Source organism: Rhincodon typus, chromosome 5 (genome assembly GCF_021869965.1).
Source record: "Rhincodon typus isolate 14 chromosome 5, sRhiTyp1.1, whole genome shotgun sequence".
NCBI classification, from domain to species: domain Eukaryota; kingdom Metazoa; phylum Chordata; class Chondrichthyes; order Orectolobiformes; family Rhincodontidae; genus Rhincodon; species Rhincodon typus.
Window position 1 is genome coordinate 68964949 of NC_063336.1, and position 26873 is coordinate 68991821.

General features: G+C 39.5%; 1 protein-coding gene across 1 annotated transcript in view; it reads right to left on the minus strand.

Annotated features, from left to right (window-relative positions):
• Positions 1–26873, minus strand: part of LOC109922011 (fibronectin type III domain-containing protein 4-like) — a 231350-nt gene that overhangs the window by 129064 nt on the left and 75413 nt on the right. Inside the window, exons 2-3 of the mRNA XM_048597173.1 lie at positions 19347–19465; positions 15385–15589 (exon numbers count right to left, since the gene is read on the minus strand). Of these exons, the coding sequence (XP_048453130.1) occupies positions 15385–15589; positions 19347–19465 (324 nt within the window). The remainder of the gene's footprint in view (positions 1–15384; positions 15590–19346; positions 19466–26873) is intronic.

Sequence of the window (26873 nt, forward strand, 5' to 3'; positions counted from 1 at the left end):
ATACCCACCAGGCCTTTGGATACAATGGGTATGTTCATCATCACTACTCTCCTCACTAAGCCTACCTTCACCTCCATCCTTTTAAGTCAACTTTCCTGTCTAATTGCCAACTTCGGATGTTCAAAGTCTCTCTCTTTCTGTTTTTCTTCTCTCTCTTCCTCCCTTTCTTCTGTTAGGGCCTTTCTCTCCTTTTCTTTTTGTTCTGCCAGGGCAATTCTTTCCTATTCTCTTTCCTCTGCTTTTAACCGTAATTCAAACTGTTCTAGCTCCCTTTCATGTTCAAGCTGCTTCATCTGTAATTGAATTCTCGCCATTTCCAAAGATTCCAATGGCATTTCCTGCAAATTTAAATGTCGAGCTGTTGCTGTAATGACCTTTCCTTTTCTCATAGACAAAGGCAAACCTGTCTCCAGCTTGTCTACCAAACCCAACAGCTTTGTATTGCTCGCCTTTTGTAAAACTTCCGAAGTCATATCCTCCATCCCCAGAAAACTCTTAGTGACCGAAAGAGCCATTATAACACAAAGCACCATTTAAACAAACATAATTCAAGATCCAAAACAAAAGACACTAACATCTACCACTTGCCATCTTTGAGTCCAACAATCCTAAACCTAAACTGGAATTATAGAATTATCCTGACAAGAACCCACAATTTGTATGGCCTAGGCCAGCTCCCACAAAATATTTTAAGAAGGTAGCCTAGATCCTAAGTTTTCTTATCTTCAAAGTAGATGCGAAGTGGGTGTTCCAGGTATGATACAACTGGTCAAACCATTCAGCTTTAAGCAAAGCAAAATTTATTTAAACACTACAGTTGAAACACAAACAAAAGAAAGCAGAATTTAGAGTAACTTAACTATTGGAAAACCTAACCAAACGAATAGAGCAACTGTTCCAATATAGTAACATCCCATAAACACACTCCTTGGCAAAAAGGTAAATTCAAACACAGATTCTTACAGGCAGGATGGAACAACATCCAGAGAGATTTCAGAGAAATTCAGACAAATCCTTTACTGAAGCTTGCAACACTTCTGGTACTCCAAACATCTTGTGACTGCTACAGCTAAAAAAAACTAGAAAAAAACTGAGATAACAAGGTGTAGAGCTGGATGAACACAGCAGGCCAAGCAGCATCAGAGGAGCAGGAAGGCTGACGTTTCGGGCCTAGACCCTTCTTCAGTGCTGTGTTCATCCAGCTCTACACCTTGTTATCTCAGATTCTCCAGCATCTGCAGTTCCTACTATCTCTAGAAAAAAACTGAAGTGGGACAACTTGCCACTCCCCTTCCATTGTTAAACTGATACTCCCTAGACCCTTCATCACCTCTGCCTTTACAAACTCTCTTCAAAAAAACCAAGGACAAAATAACCTCTTTACAGTGACAGCATCGTGACAGCTTGCTGCATGGCAATGACAATGGCTTTTTGTGTTTGGTGTCTGACCTACTCTCTGAACCAACTTCTCATGTGTGTCTTTTTAGATTTTGTATCTTAACAACTGAATGGTCTCCTGTGATAAGGTTTGTCTTCCGCTTTAAGAATGGTCTGTTGCTTCCGGACTTCTGTTTCCCTCACCATTTCAATGACTTTCTCTAAAGATACCTCTTTTGAGTGCAATAGATCTAACTCATCAGCAATTTCAAAAATAATTCTATCCCTTATGAACTCTGATCTTAAATGACCATAGTTTTGTTTCTCTATTAATTTGTAGAAATCATGAAAAAAATTATTTATGTATTCCCTGGATGCTGAACTGTTCTATTAAACATTGCTCTTTCAAGAATTACGTTTGTCCTAATGTTAAGGTAATTGTCAAACACCTTTTGTACATCAAGAGTATCTGTTGTTTCTTTCACATGGAAAGCTATAATGTCAGTACACTCCAATTGCACATAGAAGTGTAATCACGTTTTCAGCTTATAATGTAGTATACAATTTGATAGTTATTCTGTACTTTAAGAATAATTTTCTTTAAGACAATCAATTCAGTTGCTCTATTTGGTCCATCTCTGAAATTAAATCTTTCTGGCAATATTATTTCTGCTGAGGTGGTGATGCTCAATATAAGATGCAAGTACTTCTATTTACTTCTCACATTCCCAGCTTGTAAAATTATGCCTTCTTTTCAAAATTTTTCTTCACCAATTAGTGTCTTATGTTAATTCACTCTCTGGTTGAACACTGATTCAGCTCTGCTCCTACAGACATTGGCACCTATCATAATCTGTAACTGGATTTACAGTGATCAAAACTCCAAACACAGGGAGTTCCAAACACTCTCCAACTATTGCGCATCTCCTACCAGGTTTGAAATGCTTTTAGCATTGACCACAGACTCGATCTTGTTGAATCTTGCAACCAGGTTCTCTTTCAGATGCTCAGAGATAGCAAGAACTGCAAATGCTGGAGTCAAAGACAACACAGTGTGGAGCTGGAGGAACACAGCAGGCCAAATAGCATCACAGGAGCAGAAGAGTTGACGTTTCGGGTCGGGACCCTTCTTCAGAAATGGGGACGGGGAAGGGAGCTGGGAAAAAAATAGAGAGAGGAGGGGTGGGCTGGGAAAGGTAAGTGCTGACTATTTTTACAAGCAACCTTCTTCAAATTGTGTCTGAAGAAACATTCAGACTTCCATCACTACCAGCACTGTAAAAGGCAGCTAAATGGAATCCATACTGTTTGCCCACATGTTGAATAAGCAATCTATACCATTGTTTGCATTGTACAGGATATGCTGTCTGTACTGTTGCTCACAATGAAGTAGATTTGGTGCCCTCTTCTCGAAGAGTACTTCAGATGCAGACAGTGCCAACAGTACAGACTACCACTCCCTTCCCCAATACTGGTACCAGTGGCTCACAAACCCATTACTGCCATATCAGTCTTTCAACCACATCATCATCTCTCTAATTTTATGTAGGCAATGGCCTAATGGTAGCACTAGATTATTAATCCAGAAATCCAGGTGATGTTCTGGGACCTGAATTTGAATCCACCATGGCAGTAAAAATGTGGAATTAAGAGTCTAATGAATACCATGAAACTATTGTTAACTATTGGCCAATGTTCTTTAGGAAGGGAACTTACCATCCATACGTGGTCTAGCCTACATATAACTCCAGACCCAGAACAATGTGGTTGATTCTTAACTGCCCTCTGGGCAATAAATTCTGGCTCAGAGATTACAATCTTTGAGGTTCTGCTTTTCAATTTCATGCCAAGCTCACAAGGTTGACTTTCCTGCACTCCTGTCCTCTGTGATCTTTTACTTGCCTCACTTCACAGTCACAGCCTTGTGGCCCTGACCATTGAAAAAATCAGAGCCTCCTATCCTAAGTGACATGACTGCATCCTGGTACAAAGAATCCAGGTAATGATTCCTTTCCTCGAAGGGTCACAATGTCTGCAGTTTAGCTTCCAACTCAAACTGAGCTGAAGCTGCTTGAACTTTAAATGCTTACTGCAGACATGTTTGTCCTGGATCAAAATGGTCCACAGAAGCCCCATGTGCTGTAGCCTTGACAAATCATCATTTAAACTGCCATCCTTAATGAGTTTTAAATAATTAATTATATTATTCACTTACTTATGTTACCTTTCATATACGACCAATTATTATACTATGTTAACAGTTAAGAATAGAGAAGACCTTAAACACTTCCAAAGCCTCACCGAACAGGCAACTCCTTTCTCCATTGTGGAGCAAGGACCAATTCCACTCTGCTGCAATAAGTCCAACTGTGTCTCTGACTGCCTGCCAAAGAGTCTTCACTTCATCTGTTCCTCTTTGCCAAATTGTGATATTTCTCTCGAAGCCAAGTATGTTAATGTTCATCAAACAGAGCTGACTTTGCTGCTCAGGCATATTTACAGATTGAAAGATTGAAGATGGAAGAATTTTATGTGGTGAGGTAGCCACTGTCAGAAGACTAGCAGGATGGTAAAACCTCAGCCTCAAGGCTGCTTACAAGAATCGGGTAAAGGCACTAAAACGTCACTTTTCACACCTGTGAGACATGAGCTGATAACAGAATGAAATAGTAACATCATCTGTGTGCTAATTTACACCATGATGAACAGAAGTTACAGTGGTTTTGCACCGTCACCAAAAACAATTCACAGTGACACCTAATAACCCTTTCATTTGTGCTATAACTGCCCTACAGGGATTAATGTTTTCAGCCATCAGCCAAAGCTCACCATACAGAGCTTTCCCATTCCCAGCAAACTGCTGCACATTCATCATCTTCATGGAATTTGTTATTGACCAGACAAATATTCTAGTCATTTATACTTCTCTACAAAAGCTGTAAAATGGCATTGTTTTTATCTCATAGCTCTTTGGATTAACCAAAAAAGAATGAGCGAGTACTAGAACATGTCAAACTTGTAGTTTTAGGTGACATAGGCTTAGACGACAAGGAATTATTAGAACAGACTTGAAGAAGCATGCTGACCTGGTGGGAAGAGGCCTGTGCAGTCAGGCTATCATGGTAATAGAGGGTAAGCCTGACTACATTCATCGAGTGACATAAAGGACATAACATACTACATACCAGGGCATTACTAATGGAATGCTGTAATTGACATGTTTGTGGTTTTCAGTCTCGTAGCACATGTAACATATACCATACAGTCTGTTTTGTACCTGGAGGTTTATTAACAATTAACTAAATACACCAATATGACATCTCAGACATATGTATATAGTCTGGGTTATATGATTAGATTACTATGTCACAGGTAGTTGACTGACTGACTAACAGACTAAATAGCAGTCTGACGACCACCTGAATGTATAGACATTATTTACAGCCCTTTTGTATGAGAACGCTACATTTCATGATTCTATCTAGCTAACTTAAAATTATTGTGCCTTTCTGAGATCTGTACAATGATGTAACCAAGATCAATCATTGGGAGAAACTTTGATCTGAGGTGATGGTATATATGACTGAAAATAAGCAGAGTTATAAGATGCCTCACGTCATTTTTACCCTGAGTCAAAATTGCCTTGAGTGATTTCTTCTGTCCACATTTGTATTGAAGTTTTCCTATGAAATGTGACATGCTGTAATTATAGAAACTAGCAACGATGACCTTGTGCCCACTAAATGTCTCCATGGTATGTCTTAAAAGATCTAAATTTCTTCAAAGACATTTCCTTTTCCAAATATATTTGGTTGTACGATAAGGAATTTTTTTCTAAGCACATTCTTCTAATTTTCATTTTATGAACTTTTTTAGTCTGCAGCCTGATTTTCATATTTGGCATTTAGAAGTTCGATTTGCCTTTTTTTCAAACAAATGGAGTTACCAAAACAAGAATTAATTAAGAGATAAATCAAAATATATTCAATGTAATTTAATAACATTTTTAGAACTTCAAAGCTGAGGTCTGCACTAGGGGCTTACCTTTCTCAGCTGATCCTATTGCAATCAACTGGACAATGATCCCCAATCATCTAAATTTAGGTGGAATTTTTTTTTTAATTGCAGAAAGAACATCTTGACCCATTACACAATTTAATGCAACCCCTACGCACTGTCACACTGCACTGAGTAACATGTACATAATCTTCTTGCCCACTCAGCTGTTCCTCTCTGTTAAAAGCAACCATCAGTTGTTCATTTAGGCTTCTATCCCATGGAGTGACTTCAGTTTTTAGTTCACCTGTCTGAATTCAGGAAGATGACTGGGTGCTTTTGGGGGAAGATTTTTTTTATTGTTATAGACTGGAGTGGAGGGGATAGGAGGCTTTTGGATAGATCTTCGAAAAGTTGGGTAATCTTTGCAGACCTTCAAAAATGGCATGTGGGAGCCAATTTTACTGGTAGCAGAGAAAAGGCAATTTGCAATTCACACAGGAGGGGAAAATCAAACTCAGCAGAGCCATTTGAAGTGAGTGATTAGTATAGAGTTCAAACAGACTCCATTTTGGCTTTTGCAAGGGCCTTTATCACATTTCAAGTGTCATCAACTGATGGAATAGACTCAAATGATGGAATAAGGTCTGTTTAGCTGATATGATCTCAATATTTTTAAATCCCTGCCGTTGAAACTCTAAAAAACAGCCTGTAGCTGCCAGTGAGAGCTTACAAATAAAAGCCAGTCTGCTGGACTGTTTTGATTGACTGGTTATCTGTTGGTGATTGGAAACAAAGCACTTGTTATTGTAGTTTCACGAGAAATCTTCACTGACATTTCTTAAGGGCTAGTGTTATGTCGTTATGAATGCTTGTCTGAATTGTAAAAGCTACAACTATTTCAACCAAAAATCATAGTTCACAGTTTGACTGAAACAGATTTTAAAGGGGTAACTGCCTTAAATTAGGACCTGAATAGAAGTCAAATTTTTTTTGAGAATAAATTAACCTCTTGAGATTTAGAAGCTGTGATTTTTTACAGATGAAATTGAATGCATTCTCTCAAAGTGAGTTTGTTGGGAGGAGGATAACAGAGAATATTTAATCAGGTGGCAGTGTTACAGATAGGGACCCCGCCATCTTTCAACCTGAATCTTGATTAGATCCACATAAGGATAATCTGTGGACAGCTTACTGCCCACTGTCAACTGATGCCCTTAAGTGGCCAGTTAATGCTCGTCAGTAAGGCCCTCATTAAACTGACACTCAAACTAACCTCATGGTGGTTGCAGAGTGTAACAAGCTAAGCCATATACAGTTGCTTATGGGTGGGAGAGGGGAAGGGGATCGGGGCATTGGGGTTGGGGTCTCTCCTTCAAAGACATCTGGTACCTAATGGAAGGATCCAGAATTGGGAATAGGGTGCCTACTGAGAGCCATCCATGTCCTTTCTGTTGAAAGCGTTCATCCCATCTTCTTCATCCATCATCTCAACCTGTGCTTCTCCCAGCAACGTGGCTTGGGATCCACCCACAATCCTGATTCTTGGACGGGTGTTGTGCCATCTGTATCCATGGTCTCCTAAGGAGCATTGCCACTCAATGCCTCTGATTAATTGGCATTTCTTGGAGGTAACTCCTCTGCTCCTGGGTTCCTTGAACTCATAGAAGGCTCACCACTGTCCAGTTCATGCTCAAGTGCCACTTAATTTGAGCGGCCTTCACTAAAGATTTGACAGAGGGCTCTCGATGGCTCTCCAGCAGTGGATGAGACCCCTGCTGACTCTATTAAATACCACCTGAGGAATGGCAGTTTTATTAACAATTTAACATGTACAAGTTAGAGATGCATTAATTTATTAAAGTTTTCTTTTCTATTCCATATGGCTTCTGAGGTCTACGCATGGTGGATAGTGGGTAAGTGGCTCTGGCATTGGCACAGTGTGTATGAAAGGCATGGAGCTGGCAGTGAGAGTGTTAGTGGTCATGGGGGTGCTGTTAGAAGGGGTGCGAGGCCAAGAGGTGTAAAGGCCTAACAGCTTCTCAAATAATTGGCAAAAATTCCCAGAGAACTGAGGTAGGCCCTTTAAATAACCCATCTTAGCTCTCCTCTATCTGCATGCCACCTGGAGGACAGGTAGTATTGAGGATGCGGGGAGGCTGCAGAAGGATTTAGACAGGTTAGGAGAGTGGGCAAAGAAGTGGCAGATGGCGTAAAACATGGGAAAGTGTGAGGTCATGTACTTTGGTAAGAATAGAAGCATGGACTACCTTCTAAATGGGGAGAAAATTCAGAAGTCTGAAGGGCAAAGAGACTTGGGAGTTCTAGTCCAGGATTCTCTCAAGGTAAACTTGCAGGTTGAGTCAGTAGTTAGGAAGGCAAATGCAACTTTGGCATTTACTTTGAGAGGACTTGAATGTAAAAGCAGGGATGTGCTTCTGAGGGTCTATAAGGCTCTGGTCAGGCCACATTTGGAGTACTGTCTGCAGCTTTGGGCTCCATATCTCAGGAAGGATATACTGGCCCCGGAGTGGTTTCAGAGGAGGTTCACGAGAATGATCCCAGGAATAAAAGGCTTAACATATGAGGAACGTTGAGGTCTCTGGGTCTATACTTGATGGAGTTTAGAGGGATGAGGGGGTGATCTAATTGAAACTTACAGAATACTGAATGGCCTGGACAGGGTGGATGTTGGCAAGATGTTTCCATTGATAGGAGAGACTAGGACCTGAGGGCACAGCTTTGAGTAAAGAGAAGACCCTTTAGAACGGAGATAAGGAGAAAACTCTTCAGCCAGAGTGTGGTAAATCAATGGAATTCACTGCCACAGAAGGCTATGGAGGCCATGTCATTGAGTATATTTAAGACAGAGATGGATAGGTTCTTGATTGTCAAAGGGATCAAGAGTTATGGGGAGAAAACGGGAGAATGGGGTTGAGAAACTTATCAGCCCTGATTGAATGGCTGAGCAGACTTGATGGGCTGAATGGCCTAATTTCTGCTCCTATGTCATATGGGCTTATTCCTTGAGATCCCAAGCTAGTGACCCTGACTCTATTCCGTACCTGACTCCACGCCACCCTTGCAGCGAGTTCCATGTGATTTAGGTTACTTTTTACTGAGGCAGGCCTGACAAGTCGTGAAATTTCTTCACTACTCACTTCTATAGCCAAAATCCGACTCTTTATCTATCCGTATTCTGGCTCCCAAAGGTGGAATATAGAAAGAAGTCATCCGTATTTATTTGTCTGCAGAAGCTATCAAAGTTTCTCTGTCCTCCTTCATCTTCACCACTGTACTTTCAACTGCACATATAGCCTCCTCTGCCAGAATCCAACTTCAAGCTTTAATCTATTTCAACCCAATGAAAATCAGAATGTATGTCTTTAAAATACTGACTCCATTATTTCTACATACATTGATCCAAGTAGCAGCAGCCATTGACTACACATCACCTTGGAAATAGAATTGAGCTCAACATTTCATGAATTGACATGAGTGATTGACTGGCTATATATAATTATGGTTAAAGTTGTTTAACTGCAATATATTTCCAAGTGATCAAATAAAGTCACAATGAAGGACAAACTTGATTTGCAATGATGTATTTCTTGATATAGCATGGCTGTATGTTAAATCAGTTGTGATATTAAGTTTTTTTTAGTTATAGAGGTTGTTTGGTCCAACACCCATTAATTTAGAATGTGTAATGTATTTTATTCAATGTTTAATGTGACCAGTCTAATAAGAATTAGCAGATCATTAAACTGGTTAAAATATTCTCTTCACTGTCAGAACAATTCACTGGTCTGAAGGGAATAAAATAACACCAGTGAAGTTAAATTACCTGTCCCTGAGACACCTTTGACAGCAGATGGCATAGATAGATCCCAGAGGTAATTACCAACATTTCTGTTGTTGTTCATTCACTTTTTTTTTGTCAGGAAAGGTGCAAGTTCTTTCAAAGAACCTGCATGTAATTCGTTGTTGATGAGCATCTCATCTATCACCAGATCTGTTGAATTTGAATCTAAAAAATTTGTACAATTTGTCAGAAGAAAGCTGTAGGGGCAATAAAAGAGCTGTTTCAAGTGTTAGAAAAATAAACAATAGCAGATGCATGCTTAGTTATAGCTTGTTTGCAAATAACAGGAAGTGGTTTCATAAATAAAGCTGAAATTTTTGCTTTAAACTCTAAAAATAACTCCCAATTGATCCATAATCAACCAGAGATTATACAGAATGAGAAAAATACAGCAAAGATCAAAAAAGGGAACTGGAGAAAGAATCCTAGCCACTAGATTGGCCTGACTGGGAGCCAACTATTCATCATTATAAGATTGTTTGAGAGGGTTAGGAAATTGGGTGAGAAGGATGTGCGATAATATGGATAAAAACAATTAAAGTAGAAAATAGGGATTTCAGCAAAAATAATTGGGCAACAGAATGCCCATGTAACGTGTAAAGTTGCAAGACACTTTGGGAGTTGTCTACATGCTTCCCACCAGCAAAGATGAAGTGGGGTCATTTAAACACAAAGAGGGAGAAGCATACAGTTACACCATGTACTTATTGTGCAAAATTCTAATTTTCACATAACCTGTAGGATAAAATGTATTTGGGACAGCTTTCTAGGAAATTGACCCAGAATTTTCAGAAGCAGAACATTGTGCAGCATGCCCTATTAGGGGTTTTCCCTTAATCCTCAGTTTGAAAGGCAGAAGAGCACCCAGAATCTGGGTGAATCATGAGACCAAGATTCCACCACCTTTAATAATGAGATTAAAGGATTAAGGAACAAACAAAAGGTAAAACAGAGTGAAGTGGAGTCACAGAAAGCAAAATAGAGAGAAATAAATATTGGATTAAGTGAGAGATATAAAGAAAAAGTAAGAAAAAAGTAAAATATTTTGAATTTTAACATTCACTGCAGTTAACTGCAATAGAGGAATAAGGCATCAGTTAAAACACCAGTTTTGATTGTTTAGTTTCTAGGTTGGAGAGGTTAAATAGTGTTGCAGGAGACTACACATCCTTTAACTTAGTTCATGAGGGCTACACAAATGGAGTAATTTAATGAAACTCATGGGAGGGTGATTGCTATTTTTGATTTTCATGAAGCTAATGGTGAACCGATGCAAATGTTTTTTCCCTGATGCTCAATTCAAGGGATATCTCTTCTGTACCACAAATTACTGCATTATTTACACATCGGTAACACAGAGCTAGTAAACTAATCCTTACTTCGACATCCTATTTTACCCACATCATTCAGAACTGATAAGAGAACTGACCATGATAAGATTTTTTGCAAATGGAAAGCAGTATTAGGAATAAGAAGCATGATTCAGAACTTTTCAGATGGCACAAAAAATGGCCAGGTAATTGATAGTGAGGAGGATGGGTGTTGACTACAGGTTTGGTTGAGTGGGCAGTCAAGTGGCAAATTGAAATCAGTCCAGAGAAGTGCAAAGTTATGAATTTGGAGTAAGCCAACACATTAAACAAACAGACAATAAACAGGAGGATATTAAGGGCACAGGAAGTGAGAGACCCTGGATCCATATCCCTAGGTCCCTGAAGTGGAAAGATACATAGATAAGTTGTTAAAGAAGGTATGTAGGATGCTTTTTTAAAGTGGGCAAAATAATAATTACAAGGGCAGGGATGTAATGTGAAACTATACAAGACACCGGTTAGGCGACACCTGAGGTAGTATACACAGTTCTCGTTTTTGCCACATTACAGGAAGGATACAAGTGCTATAGAAAGAGTGCAGAGGAGATGTACAAGAAGGTTGTCAGGGCTTGAAAATTGCAGCCACAAGGAAAGATTGGATAGGCTTGAGTTGTTTTACTCAGAATAGAGGAAGCAGACAGGTGACTTAATTGAGGTGTAGAGTGGACAGGGAAGATCTGTTTCCCCTCACAGTGAGATTTGAGGTGACTAGTAGAAGGAGTAGAGGGGGCAGGAGTAAAACCTTTGGATGGGTGTCTGGAATTCACTGCCTAGTTTAGTGACTTTAGCAGAAAACCTCAACTCATTTGAAAGGAACCTGGATCTGCACCCTAACTGTTGTAACCGGCAAGGTTACAGAACATGTGCTGGTCAGTGGAATTAGAATGAGCGGCTAGATTATTCAACTGGCACAGACATGATGGACTGAATGGCCTCTTTCCATGCTGTAACTTTTCTACTTAGTGATAACAAATTAATATTAGACACTAATTTGATAAGGCAGCATCTTCCAAATTGTGTCCATTATATAATTTCATTTGGTATTAGGTTTGAGAAGGAGGAATATTCACATGCAGTGTCCTGTCCTCTTCACAGAGAGGTAACATGCCCAGGTATTTCAATTGAACAAAAATACAGGGGACAATAGCACCCTGTTATATTCATTTATAGAAAAGGCTTAACCAGTGTTGGCTTCTCAGCTAACCAGCAGTCTTTCCGCATGTAGTATAATCACTGTTGAAATAACCCCATAGAGGCTGGTATCCCATCACCAAGTCACCCTTTATTTACATATGAACAGTCCCTGACTTTAATTCTGCTTCTTCCGAGTCAGGTTTCAATGTGGCATTATCTCTCACACTCCCTTTTTTATCTATCAGTCAGGTTAACAGCCCCAATCAAGGAACTCATATTCTAGAGGTCCACCTAGTTGACCTCATTACAATAACTACATCCTTCCCCCTCTGAGTCCCAGGATATAAGCCGGTCCTTTATTTTGGAGAGCCTCTTGTGGTGTTTTAGCACCAGGTCAGGTTCCTCTGAATTGGTGTCAGATGCAGGGGGTGTGTAAAGCACTCTTGCACCAGGAGAATTTCAATCTCTTCTTCCAGTGGTAAAGGCATTGAGGCTGCTATACCCATCATGTCCATCTCTGATTCTGAGGACTCGTCAATGCCTGATAGAAAAGGTAAACCCCTGGATTCCAGCAGCCTTTCCAAAATTCCAAGGGGCAGGGTACATTTTATGCCCGCACCGTTTGCGAATTCGCGGATTTTGTGTGGGCCACGTGTTTGTTCTGGACCATCACTCCTAGCCGAATTTTATGAGTCACTGGTACTGAAAGCAATCAGGACAACCAAAAGTGACCAGAAAAACCATTTCCAGTAAATTGATTGGAAGATTTTATAAATACATTCAGAGAATTTATTGAATGGGGCAAGAGAGCTGAGTATCAACAGAACAAGGGAACATAAAATAAGTCAAAGAAAGGAACTTAACAGATTTAATAGAAGGGACAAAATTGTTTTCATGAAAAACAATATAACTTAAGCTAAACAAATTTCCAAGATTGAGGGGGTCTTCACTCCGTGGTACTAAAAGATACAAAAGAAGAAATTGAAGTAAGATGATTCTAATTTTCCAAAATCCAAACAAAAAGTCCTGGAGAATCTCAGCAGGTCTGGCAGCAGCTGTATAGGGAAAAACACGGTTAACATTAAGTACAAAGATTCTTCACAGATGCTGCCAGATCTGTTGAACTCTCCAGCGCTTTGTTTTTATTTCAGATGTCTAGCATCGTGTCTTTAACATATTTTCAGAAGTTTTCAATGTTCTCAAATTATGGCTTTGGCTTAAAAAAATTATAAATCTCAGTGCATTATTTAAGGCATATCATTCATGAAACAATGAAAATAATCCCATTCTGTTGCAAGGAGAAAGTAAGGCAGCAATGTGGAAGATTAGACTTTGACTGCAAATGTATGCAAGACTCAGTTTGAAGATGATGTTACAGGAACTGACTGATCATACATTAAGGTAATCTTATTTATCTTTATTGGCTATCAATTTTTTACCCTTCCCCTGGATTTGCTGATTTATGAGAGAATCTGGACTAATGGGTACTGATGAAAATGATCAATTTTCATGTGGGAGACTAAATCATGAAAGATGGCAAGTTGGTCAACTGTGGAGAGTCAGAGTTGATCCTATCCTATCTCAATATTCAATACTACAGAGCAAACTGAATATCAATCAGTAATCTGAGATCTCACCTGAAATTTCTCCTATTTGGTGGGCTACTGAGGCCAGTCGATATAACTGTGCTACTTCTTCAGCAGCGTTAAATTAATATAGCACAGATCAAGGATCAACTCTTTCCAAGATGGAGACGCACATCTGCGGTGGCCTCAAACACAGGAGAGAGCGAGCCCAATGTGGAGTAGATCGATCCCAACATAGAGGAGATCGAACCCTTTTGGGGAGTGCGAGCCCAGCATGGCTAAGCACTGAAGGACTGTAATGTTGACGTTTACATTTATTTATTTTTCCACTTTATACTAATATGGACTTTAATGTTGACTTTTTAATTTTATTTTCCTTATTTTTCTACTTTGTACCTAAGCTTTTCCTAGATGGAACTAGGAATGGCGACTTTGTACACATTTCACTGTTCTCCAGTATCCCTGTATTGAGTATATGTGACAATAAAATCTCATTATAATTCTAAGCCTTGGATTTTCTGATGTGTATGCTCAAGAACACATAGTTTGTCCACTGGCTGATCCCTGTGGAGAATTGCTATTGATTATTTACTTACACTATCTTTAAAATGGCATTGTCTGAAAGGTTTTTTTATTACAAAATCGAAGGTATAAAAAGAATTGGACACTAAATCCAAATGAAACCTCTATGTACAGAGCAATGACATTTTCCATTTATTCTGATAGTTTCCCTTGAATTTACAAATGCCCTAGCTTTGATTGTAATTGGATTGGGTGTCATTACTGCAGTGTCAGACATCGGGGAGGTCTCAGCAAAGATTTGAAATGAAGGACTGAATTGTGATGAAGACCAAAGTTTTCCATCCTGCTCTCTTAGGTCATTTAAATGGAATTGAGAGGTTGAGCGTAAATGGATAATAATATGCAAATTAACTATCAGTACAAATAACAGTGAGGGGTGGGGGAGGTGGCAGACTCAATTCCTCCACTCTGAAGTGAAGTGGTTGAGCTGACCAATAAAATCAAGCTGAATCATTCAGAGGCATTATTTTGAGTAAATATTTATTCAAAAACTACACTAAGCAACAAATTCAGGCACACTTTAAAAGGGTTGGGGAATGTAGTAAATAGTATGTATAATAAAAGTCCATTTGAAAGTAGGTGGCTCAAAACATTGCCTACTTTTGTAGGATATATACAGACTCAAAGTACTCATACTGATCATTTCAGAAAACTGGTAGAACTTATTTCAAAAACAATGACACAAAGTAGTATACATAGTAATTAGGAGAAATTGTATTTTGAGGGTCTTTATTAAATCAATTTCGTAATAAATCTCCGCGGCAAAAATGTCTATAACTGAGGTTATAACTGAGAATGACAGAATTGATTGACAGCTGCAGCCTTGTAATTCAAAGCAGTGACTTTTGATGTGAGTCTTGTAGCCAAGGGCCTTGTTGTTAACTATATATTTTGAAGATTCAGGTGTATAGCTCTTTACTACAAATTAAAGTACAGTTACACTCTCATTTTGATAATTCATTACTAAACCCCACTTTGATTCTCTATAATTTCTATCAGTCATTCTTAATAGATAGTTGGTGTGCATTGAGCAAACTATAATTATTTTCTATCACCCAAATGTCAGTCAGTGTTGGCAACAGCTGAAACAAAGGCAACTGAGAGCAATGATGAGTTTCTGCACATGCCCTGTAACTGAGGAAGATAAAGAAGAGGACTACTTTCATAAGCACCAACAGAATAACTTTGTGCCATCCCAAAATAGCTCATTAAGAAAAAGGACACCAAAATCTTTAATTATTTTCTCAGAAAAAATCAACAAACATGAAAACAACTAAATGATGCAATCCTCAATGAATGGTAAACATAATCTTTGGCTTGAAGAACTATACCAGAAAATCTTTTCAAACCTTTTACTATCAGAATCAGTGTTGCACATTCAGATGGTCTCTTATGTAAAACTAATATCATGGCGCAGATTGTTACACTACAAAACACAAGACCAGAATAAATAATCAATTAATTAACTCACCTTTGTTTGAGCTATTTGAAGGAACCCAATCAGTTTCCTTTAGAGTTCTGAATTGGACGCGCTTGCTTGCCCGACTTTCCCCATTCAGACCAACTGACTGAACTTGAATCACATATTCCGTGTCTTCCTCCAAATCCCACAGCACACAGGCTCGATTTGTTGTATTCACTTCACGGATAGATCTTTGCATCTGACCATCTTTCCTCTGCATCAAACAGTAAATTGAAAAATGAGTTGATGATAAATACATGATTCTGATTAAAGTTCAGCTCATACTTCATAAACTGCCCATGCGGTCGCCTTGTCAATGTATAGTTCATGAAAACAATTGCAGTTCCATTGCAAGATCTGCCAAATAGTGTCCTGATCATTACCTCTTCTACAAGGAAAGAGTTTTATTTATAATTCATTGAGAGACCTCAAAACTCAATTGAAGTCCAAGCAAAAGTGTTGAATCTGCAAATTAATTTCAAATCAATCTGTTTCTAACCTTCATTATTTAAGAAATGAGAGAGGAAAGAAAGGAGGACCTACACATTCAGGAGAATCAATTTGGATTGCATGAGAGGGATGCAGAGTACAATGGCTGTGCCCAAATGACAAGGCAATGGCAATGGAAACACCACCAATATTGGTCCTCGGGCCTCATTTTCACAAAGATGGAGAGCTACAGATGACTAGAGGCAGACTGCCCAGCACAGTGTGTTTGATGATTTAATACTGTTAACAACAACCCTCAGGCAAGTGAGGAAGGACAAATGCATGTCAGAAGTGGAGTTAGATTGTTGGTGATGGAGAAATTGATAGTTGACAAGGCCGTCTTCCATGTTCTGTTAAAGTGAGTTCAAGAACAGCACTCCTCCTGCTCTGGTTCCTCTTTCAGGCAAATACCTTTTAGGAACTTTGTTTTGTTGTGGCTGTTTTTTTTCTCTTTGGTAACTGTTGCCTCACAGCAAACTGATATTCCCAGCATCAGGCCTGTTATTTGCAAATGCAAAGATCCTAACCCCCAATGAAGGGTTAAGAGACTCAAATAAAGGGGAATGCATTCTCAGTACACCACACATGAGCCCAATGCCTTCTCATACTGTTGAATATCATGACTTCTTAGTGTCACTTAGTGTTCTTAGAAAAAACATTTAGCATATTTCAGTCAGGCTTGTTCTGTGTAATTGGCACCTCAATTTAAAATTCGTTGCTGCGGTGCATCTTTTCCAGGGTGAGAAAATCTGGCAGTAAAATGGAGGAGGGAGCTGCCAGCACCATAATATGAGTACCGTGCCCAATATTCCTGTGAGCCAAAAAGAATAGGATTGCCCCACAAGGAAGGCTCCACTGCAGACCTCTCTTCTTTTTACTACACTGACTAACGACCTTCCCAGCTTCCACCTGATGGGTCTCTTCTTCAAAACACCCAACTAAAGCATCCCACTGCTGCTTTTCTGTCTTGGCTAACCTGGCTGTCAATTTCGACAGTGGTCAGGCAAAAACACAACAAAAGAATGATAATGGGGTGCTGGAACTTGGTACCATGAGGAATAGTTGATGCAACTTGTGTAGCTGCATTTAGCAGGAAGCTGGACAGACACATGAAGAAATCAACAGAAGGACATGTTAATGGGGCTAGAAAAAGGACAGGTGAGGTTGGAGGAGACTTATGTGGGGCTGTTTGAGCTGTAACACCATATGAATGTTTCCTAGAAACCCATTGTTTTGTTTTCAATAATGATATTCCTTGAGTGCCTGTGATAATTCCATCTGCTTCTCATATTTGAACGCGTTCTTTTTGACAGATGTGACTACTACCTTCTGGAGGCATTCAAGACATTGGATGGATTTGGCCTTTGTTTTGGAGTGTATGACTGATCCAGAATTATTAATGATGATGATTAAGAATGCAAGTGAAATTTTCTAGTTAGTGCAATGTCTGAGTTACTGCTGGAACAGGTTTTACTGCATCTATTTTCCAACCAAGATAGGGCGTTGTTTTTAATGCTTAGATTTCTAATCAACAGCCATGGAAAAGTGAGGCATCTGGGTTAACTGTTGAATATGAAAGAGATTCAAATTAATAAAATGATCCAAAGAATGCTAGATTGCAAGGTTGGCTTTTTAATTCAATAATAAGTCTCCAGTCATTAAAAACGGGATAATGTTGAATAAAAAATTGCACTGGTGACAAGTTCAGTTTTCAAGATTGCCTGCAAAGCTAAACAACTTATGCCTTTCCCTCTCTCCCAAATGCCCCATTAAAGCATTTATAACAACGGTGATTACAGTTATTATAATGCATACTGAAAAATGACAGAAAGGACAGAGCTAGCTCATCTTAACAAACAAACATCAGATCATATTAATACCAACTTCAGATAAAATTCTCACCCCACTACTTAAAGTGATCTATATTTGAGCTAACAATCCAAACTAATGTAACAACAATTAGTGGAAATAAATGAATAAACGACACACATCTACAAAACTAAAACAAAATAGATAAGATTCACCATGATCATCTTGGTACTGCATTGCAAGGAGTTCATTAGAAACCAGCAACAGCAGGAAGCTGAATCAGAATTGGTACGAAGCTGTGATATCACGCTGAAGAACTTAAGTGCTGTGCCGTGATGCTCTATACAGCTGCTATCACCTACAGTGTGGTGGAATGATGTTAGCTGGAGGTCAGATGATAAGGAGATATTTAAAAGGTAATTTTAAAACCCCGTGGTGACAGAGGTTTACGCTGATTTTATAGCCATTTAAATTTAAAAATCTAATTCCATTAACAGGAAGGCCACCCACTCTAGAGGGACAGGCAGTCTAATTTAAACTGGAGTAATTTGAAGATTCTGTGCTGTTAATATATCTTTTGATGTGATATATCTTTTCTGGTAAGGCTGCGGATCCAGGTCCATACATGAGCCAAAGAGAGCTTGTTTCTGACACTTTGGGCCTTACCTTCTGGGCTTTGATCCATCCTGTATCTACTTTGTTGGGACCATCTGTGCTATCTCGCAGCAGCTCAACAAAGCCCACTCCAGCAATCTGGGCCCCTATCCAGCAGCAATGATGTCATTCCCAGTGGTTTTTGGCAGAGCCAAAGTAAGCAAACAAGGTGCAGGAATTAAAATCTCTTTTTTGCCTCATGCTCAAGGGGGCTAAGCAGTTTGCTGCCCACTTCAATCTCCATATTGTGTTCATAGTTAAAATAACCTTTAAGTTTTAAATTCAATGGAAACAAACAAACAATCACTTGCATAAATCAAATATAGAATCTGATTTTTTTCATTATGAATGGAGCTGGGGAGTGGGGACATAGGAGAGGAGCGGGGGAAAAGGAGGGAAGTATGGCAGTGTGGCCAAGGAAAGGGAACAAGGCCAGGAGAAGGGGAGGAGAACTGGGATGGGGGTGGTGGTAGGAATCCTAAGGGAGGAGGGAGCCCAGGGGACAAAACAGATACTGGGGAAGGAGAGAGAGCACAGGGAAGGGGAAAGGGGCTGGACGAAGATACCTTAATAGGGGTAGGTGAAGACAACTTTCCTTTTTAGAGAAATGGTGAAATGATCCCAAAAAATTACACAGTGTGTAGAAGGCTGTTGTGTTTATAAAGGTATCCAAGAAAACTTTGAACCCTCACTACTGGGAGAAAATGATAGAATTTTTATAACAGTAAAAGTGGTCTAAAATAAGAGCTGTTGTAATACTACTTTTTATGGGAGATAGAACATTGTCCTTGTCCACTAACCATTCCAAATCCTTGGGTACTTAGCTGCAAACGTTCCACCATTAGAAGTCTACTCAACTTCTGGAACATGACATTTGTTAACTTCTGAGAGTGAATTCAATTATTCTGATATTGATTACAATGAAAACTGACAGTTGCTGAACAAAGCTGCATCAAACAACAGTCGGCTGAGATTTCATAACCACAGCTAAGAATTGAAATGATTTTGTAAAGCATTACCAATTGTGAAATGGCATAACCAATGATAATGTCTCCTTCAGGAATATCCCAGGACACAGTGGCAGAGTTGGCCTTCAGGTGACTGACAGTGACATTAACAGGAGCAGGTGGTCTATCAGCTGAAAAACACAAATCAATGGTTGACATTAGAGTCATTGTCCTTTGCAACTGCCAACACTCCTGATAAATATTTATCTTACTGACTAATGATACATCAACATGTTTATCCATCAGCAAATGTAAAACACGCACTGCTAATTTTGTAATGATAAAGATGATGTTTTACTGATAAAAATTTTAATTCATTTTGTTAGTCCTCTGAGAACCATTTTGCACCACTGTGAAATGATGTCATTTGCAAAATGTTGTCTCCATTAGGTTTGTGTTATTGTCGTTACCACAAACACTCTCTCAGGTAGAAAGAATGTGATGTCTGGATTTCAGACCTTCTAAACCTTGTAGATTTCTGACAGGTGACATTAATAATAATTCACAGGTGAGACTCTTCAAACTATTGAATGGTTCAAGTCTTTTTGGCATTTACTGTTTTGTTCCATCAGAATTTCCAGCTCATTTTGAAGCTTTTGATTCTACACTCTGGATTGTTCTAACTCTATCAAGGTGGACACATCTAAATCTAGAAACCATAGCTCTAAACACAGTTTAAACGTTATAAGTTCTGTTAGGAGGTCCACTGAGTCCCAATATAAACTATAGAATTTTGTGGACATCCTGACAATGTGCCTTTCACCATCCAAGTTTGCTACTGATCCTGAACAAACCCAATCACTTCCATTTCTCATGTGAGTAAAACTGGCCTCTCAACTGACATTTGTCTGCTTACCAGTATGTTACGTTTTCAACAAAGCAACAAAGATATTAAGGGTTATCATGCTACAGTATAGCATGATTCAGTACATTTAGTCATGTGTTTCATTTGCAGATTAACTTGCTTGGAGATTGTTTCAGCATGATAAGCCTCATGATGTTTTTACAACGGTTCACAATGTCACATTAATGATTATGGTCTAAAAATCAATCACTCATCAGAGATTGATTATTTCTATGGGTTGGTTTACTTCAGACAGTAAAATGCAAGTTGTGAAACAGACATTACAGCAGAACAATTGATTTGAGATTGTGCAGCTTGCAAACATGAAGCAGGCAAACAGCCAGGCAGTGTCACAACATTCAGCAGCACCTTAGAGGTGAGCTCTCTTAAAGGTACGGTACACATATAATAGTGAAAGAAATATTAAAAATGGACTTCAGAGCTCCTGAACTCTGTGATTAATTGATAAATCAGTTTAGTTCATATGACTTCATTTCTCTCTATTGTCATGTGAATGTGATGTTATATCTGATAGTTTAGCACAAAGCCATTCTTTGCAAGGAGTTTATTAAAGAATGAGAGAAATATAAAGCCACTCAATTGTCATGAGTTACATTCAATTCCCCATTTTCAGTCCTGACTTCAGTCATGTTGATTTGGGCAGGGACAGAACGAAGACTGGCCTCTTTCTTGGTAGGATTGGAATATAAGCACCTTTGTTGGACTCCCCCAAAGACAACAATCTACTTTAGCAAGCTGTACTTGGCTCAGCAAGGCCTCAAAGAATTACATTTCGACTTCCTTCCTTCTACGCCATCCCATCTTAATAAGGGCTAACATACCATGTGCTATACTAATTTTAAAATCCCATTCATTTCACTAACAGAAATATATTAAGGGAAGGAAATCTTCTGTCCTGACTTGATCTGGCCTTCATGTGAATCCAGACTCTCATGGCTCATAACTGCCCTCTCAAATAACCTAGCAAGCTATTCAGTTGTGTCTACTCATGATAAACACTAATGAAAGGAATTGAACCGGACAGACCACATGGCATTGACCCAGACATTGGAAATGACAGTGAGAAATGTGGCACTGTTCAATTTGCAATATCCTCTTTTGTGAGATCTGGGGATTTGTGCCTAAAGTAGGGAGTTTACCCATAGATATGTTAAGCAACAACCTGACATTGTCTGTGTAAGTTATGACTTTGAGAATCTATGTCCTGGACAGCACGATCATTATGCCTGGGTATGTCTTGTCCCACTTGACAGATCCAGCTGAGTGGCAATACAGTGGTATATAGTCAAAAGGACTTGCCCTGACAGTCCTTAACATTGTGTCATAGAGTCATATAGCACAGAAACAGACCCTACAGTGCAACTCATCCATGCTGACCAAGTTTCCCAAACTAAACTAGTCCTACTTGCTTACATTCAGTCCATATCCCTCTAAACCTTTCCTATTTATGTGCCTGTTCAAATATCTTTTAAATGTTGTAACTGTACCAGCATCCATCACTTCCTTTGGCAGTTCATTCCACATTTGAACCTCCCTGTGCGTTGAAAAAGTCACTTCTCAGGTCCCTTTTAAATCTTTCACCTCTTACCTTAAGAATATGCCCTCTGGTTTTGAACTGCCCGACCCTGCAGAAAGACCTTTGCTATTCAAGTTATCTATGCTCCTCATGATTTTATAAACCTCTACAAGGTCGCCCCTCAAGCTCTGCACTGATGGACACTAGACCCATGAAGTTGCATGGCATGGGGTTAAATGTGATTAAGGAAGCATCCTGCTGATCACCACCATTACACCACACACCACTCCCCCAAAACTCCCGCCAGCTAATAATTAGTTTAACTCTATGTTGATCAACAGCTGGAAAGTGTACTGATGGTAGAAGGGGCACAGAATGTACTCTGGATAGGGGACTTCAACATCCATCATCAAAACTGACCATGTTGGTCAAGTTCTAAAGAACACATATGCTAGATTGGATTAGCAGTAGGTGATGAGAGATTAAACGAGAGGGAAAAAAGCTACTTGGCCTGGTCTTCATGAATCTACCAGCAGCTGTTGTATTTTCACATCACTAACACTTCTACAGTAGCGAGGAGGCAATGACCATGGATGGTGAGGCTCCATGTTAACACTGGCAGATTTGTTTTGTCCTGGGGTATCCTTCTCTTCCGGGTTTTCAGCCTGTGTCTACGTGAGTTTCCTCCGGGTGCTCTGGTTTCCTCCCACAGACCAAAGATGTATAGGCTAGGGTGGATTGGCCATGCTAAATTGCCTGCAGTGTTCAGGGATGTATAGATTATAGGGGGATGAGTCTGATTGGGATGCTTTGAGGGTTGGTGTGGGCTTGTTGGGCCAAAAGGCCTGTTTCCACACTGTAGGGATTCTATGATCTGTGAGGATATTGTCCTTTAGGAGAAGACTGAAATTTCTCATCCATCTATTTGAGTGGGGCCATTGATTAGAATAGACAAATATATGACCGATATTTCTCAGGTTAAACAAGCTCTGTTGAATTCTGCCTCTATTACGTTAAAGAAGAGTTTGCTGCATAATCACTTATTTTGTGTACATCATTTAAACCTTCATAGGCTCCATGCTATTCCTTTGGCAAGCAATCCTGGTCATTACAATTCACAGGAAGGAAGTGGTTTTGGGGATGTGCAGCACTTTATTAAGAAAAAAAGCTCTATGGCTGGCAAAATTTAGTAAATGAAGAAAGAATAACATTTCCAATCCTGGTAGATCAAAATCTAAAGGGTATCATTTAAAGGTTAGGTATTCTAGAACAGTCAGGGAGATTGCTTGTGCAATATATATAAAACATGGAACAATTTTTCTAGGAGGTCAATTTAAGCAAGTATAAATTGTAACAAAGGTTAATTCTTGGATTGGCCCGGAGCCTCCACTTACCATTAGAAAGCTCAGACTAACAGTTATTTTATAAAATGTGTTCTTTCTTTCCCAGATGCCTCCATTGTAAGGAACCAGCTTGGTTTCAGCCAGATCACTGAAACCCACACTTTACTGTTCTAGCACAAGGACATATTTCTGCAAAGAATAAATACATCTTAAGAAAGAACATTTTGGTTCAACAAATATTCTGAGTTAGAAACAATGTACCCCAACCCCAGTTTCTAATTACCTCATGGCGAATGGTGCTGAAGTTAACATGACTGATTCCCAATTTATTTTTGTGGGAATTTATAAATTGTAAGCTTGTAGTATACACATGACAACACTGACTACTTTTATCTCTATCTGTAAATGAGACACTTTAAAAACAAATTTTAAATTCTTAAGAGAAAGAGTAATAAATATTTTAGAAGCATGGAAAATGTCTCATTAAAAAAGTGCAGTAAACACTGAAGGAATATTCAAGACTTAATTTCAGAACACAGACTTCTTTATCATTCCAAAATAGCGCAAGTAGAAAAGAACAAAACCTGCACAAATACCATTCACTGCATCAAATCTGGGCTCTTAATGAGGTTTGTGTATGAACTGGATACAAGCAGTTCACCTCACTAAAAATACAAAAGCACCAATTGTCATCCAGAAAGAACTCAGGCATAAGCAGCTTTCCAAGTTCAGCACTTTATCTGCATTACTTCTATAACTATTCTGAGCACACTGGGCCACTGACTGCTAAAGGGCTTTGATTTTCATCCAATCTCTTCTAGTCATCTAATCATTTATAAATTCATCTTCTTCAAAAATATATTTAACTCTATTTAGAAACTTATAAAATGTGTGTAAATTAATCCAACATTAAATGCACATACATAATATTAGCAATGTGGTAGTTCATTGAGTTCATGGACTTGAAGTGCCAATTTTCTCCTTGCACCTTGAATATTAAATTGAAGTTCTCTATTTCTGACAATCTATGAATATTCAGACCTTCACTGAATGTGACTGATTCCACTCAATACAGTAATGAAGGAACATTAATATAAAAAACAAAGTGCTAGCAAAACATCTGCAGAGAGAGAAACAGTTTTAATATGTTGAAGCCGATGTGACTCTTCTTTGGAACCTGAACTGGAGAATGAAGGAACACTGTTGTGCAGTATGAGCAGCTATGACGTGGAGGTACCAGTGCTGGACTGGGGTGGACAAAGTCAGAAGTGACATGATGCCAGGTTATAGTCCAACAGGTTTATTTGAAATTACAAGCTTTCAGAGCACAGCATCTTCGTCAGGTTCAGTGAGCTCACTTCATTTGATGAAGGGGCTGTGCTCTGAAAGCTTGTGATTTCAAATAAACCTGTTGGACTGTAACCTGGTATCGTGAGACTTCTGTATGAGCAGGACAAAGATCGCATGCTTTGTCTTATTTCATAGTGATTCTGTGTGTTTATTTACATGTTGTAAAGGAAATGCTACCTTGCAAATGTTAAATTTATGTCATACTTAATGGAATCATTAAGACACAAGTTACTGAATGATTTTATTGTCCTGTAAATTTTGTTGTGAGAAGAACAGTAAACTACATGAAAAGCTTTTCCACCATCACCATGATCCCCATGGATCCCCATTTTGAACAGTTTAAGAGAAAAAATAGGAAGATATAGCTCAAAGAGAGTCCATCAGTCCTGATCCAGCACATCATCAATGACAGCTGTGACGCTGTCCTTCTTCCACCACCTCGCCGCTATCTACACTAGACCCAATCAACGTTGAACTCGTCACTCTTCAGGCACCATCCATCACCATGGGTTGATTCTACTCCGCCAACATCTTGCAGCTGCACTCACCAATGCCAGAGTCACGTCTCTCGCTGCTGGGCCCACCTCGATCTCGCCATGATGCCCTTCCACCATTGCTTCACCTTCTCCAGCATGGGATCCAACCGACGAAGTCACTGATCCTCAGGTGCCATCTTTCATCCCTGGGCCTATCTCACCAACATTGCCTCCACCCACACAGCTGCAGCCAAATCCAATGCCACGTTCTGTGTTCGCTCTGGAAAAGTAAGTAAGGGCTCACTCACGTCTGCTATAGGCCACCACGAGGTCCGCGCTGGGCTCACTCACCAACACCATGAGTCCTGTTCAAAACAAAATCATTCATACTTCTGCTACAAAGGGTGGAAATTAGTACAAATGTGTTAAGTGTTCATATGATAATATTGTTGGCAGCAACTTGCTCCCTTTTGATGTTTGGATATTGAAGTAATATTCTGCATGCCCAGTTCTTTTGGATGCTACATTTCCCACTGTGCATTAGGTCTTCTATGCTCTGAATTATGATGAGGAAGTGATGATATAATTTCATCTCTATGGCCTGCGAAAAATATCAGGCCTAGCAGTGTATCAAAAAGGTTTAACATAACGTCTTTGCATTCTTTGCAAATTTTTTTTTAAATCACTTTTTCAACTTATCCTGCCTCTCGATTTGTGCACGCACGTCTTTGTCTTATGTAGCCTTTAATAATTTTACTCATTAAATTTTATTGCTTTTCATTATTCTTCCAACTAACTTCTATCAGTTTCATCTGACACACAACCTTTCTATTTCAATGACATGTTTAAGTCCTCTTGCAGTCCATCAGTCCCCTTCTTACACTTCACAATACTTCCTCTGCGTGTTAAGCTAAAATGGGAAAATAAGCATTTTAGTAAGGTGTTATGCAAAGAGAGTCAAGCACAACTATATAATCAAAACTCTACCTTTGCAAACATAGCAGGAAATCTCATTGAAGGGAGGGCACCCCAATAGCTCAGGCACATGTTGTTCATAGTTTTCTAACTATTATTAATGCATCCAAATGTTTTGACACAGTCGTAAGAACAAGCTCAGCAAATGAACTGCATTTTTATTGTACTCGACACAGTTTTAAAATGCTGAAGCAAAAATTAAGATAGTAACATTTTAAGACACAAATTAAGAAAAAATGTCCACTTGCTCTGGTAGAAGTGAACTCCATCATTTACAAAGACCTGCAGGAACAATCAGTCACCTAGGTTGTACCACAAGTGCTGGCCTCAATAACTGCATGGTCCTTTCAGGCTCCCGCAGGAAAGAATCAATAATGCAGTGCACCTCCCAGTTGCGAACCATTTCAACTCCCCCTCCCATTCCTTAGACGACATGTCCATCCTGGGCCTCCTGCAGTGCCACAACGATGCCACCCGAAGGTTGTAGGAACAGCACCTCATATTTTGCTTGGGAACCCTGCAGCCCAATGGTATCAATGTGGACTTCACAAGCTTCAAAATCTCCCCTCCCTCAACAGCCTCCCAAAACCAGCCCAGCTTGTCCCCGCCTCCCTAACCTGTCCTTCCTCCCACCTATCCCCTCCTCCCACCTCAAGCCCCCATCTCCTACCTACTAGCCTCATCCCGCCCCCTTGACCTGTCCGTCCTCCCTGGACTGACCTATCCCCTCCCTAACTCCCCACCTACACTCACCTTTACTGGCTCCACCCCCGCCTGTTTGACCTGTCTGTATCCTCTCCACCTATCTTCTCCTTTATCCATCTTCTATTCGCTTCCCATCTCTCCCTATTTATTTCAGAACCCCCTTCCCCTCCCCCATTTCTGAAGAAGGGTCTAGGCCCGAAACGTCAGCTTTCCTGCTCCTCTGATGCTGCTTTTCAACAATCTCTGAGTAGAACAACATCCAGCTCCTCCAGTCCTCGTAACTAAAGCCTCTTATTCCTAGTACCATTC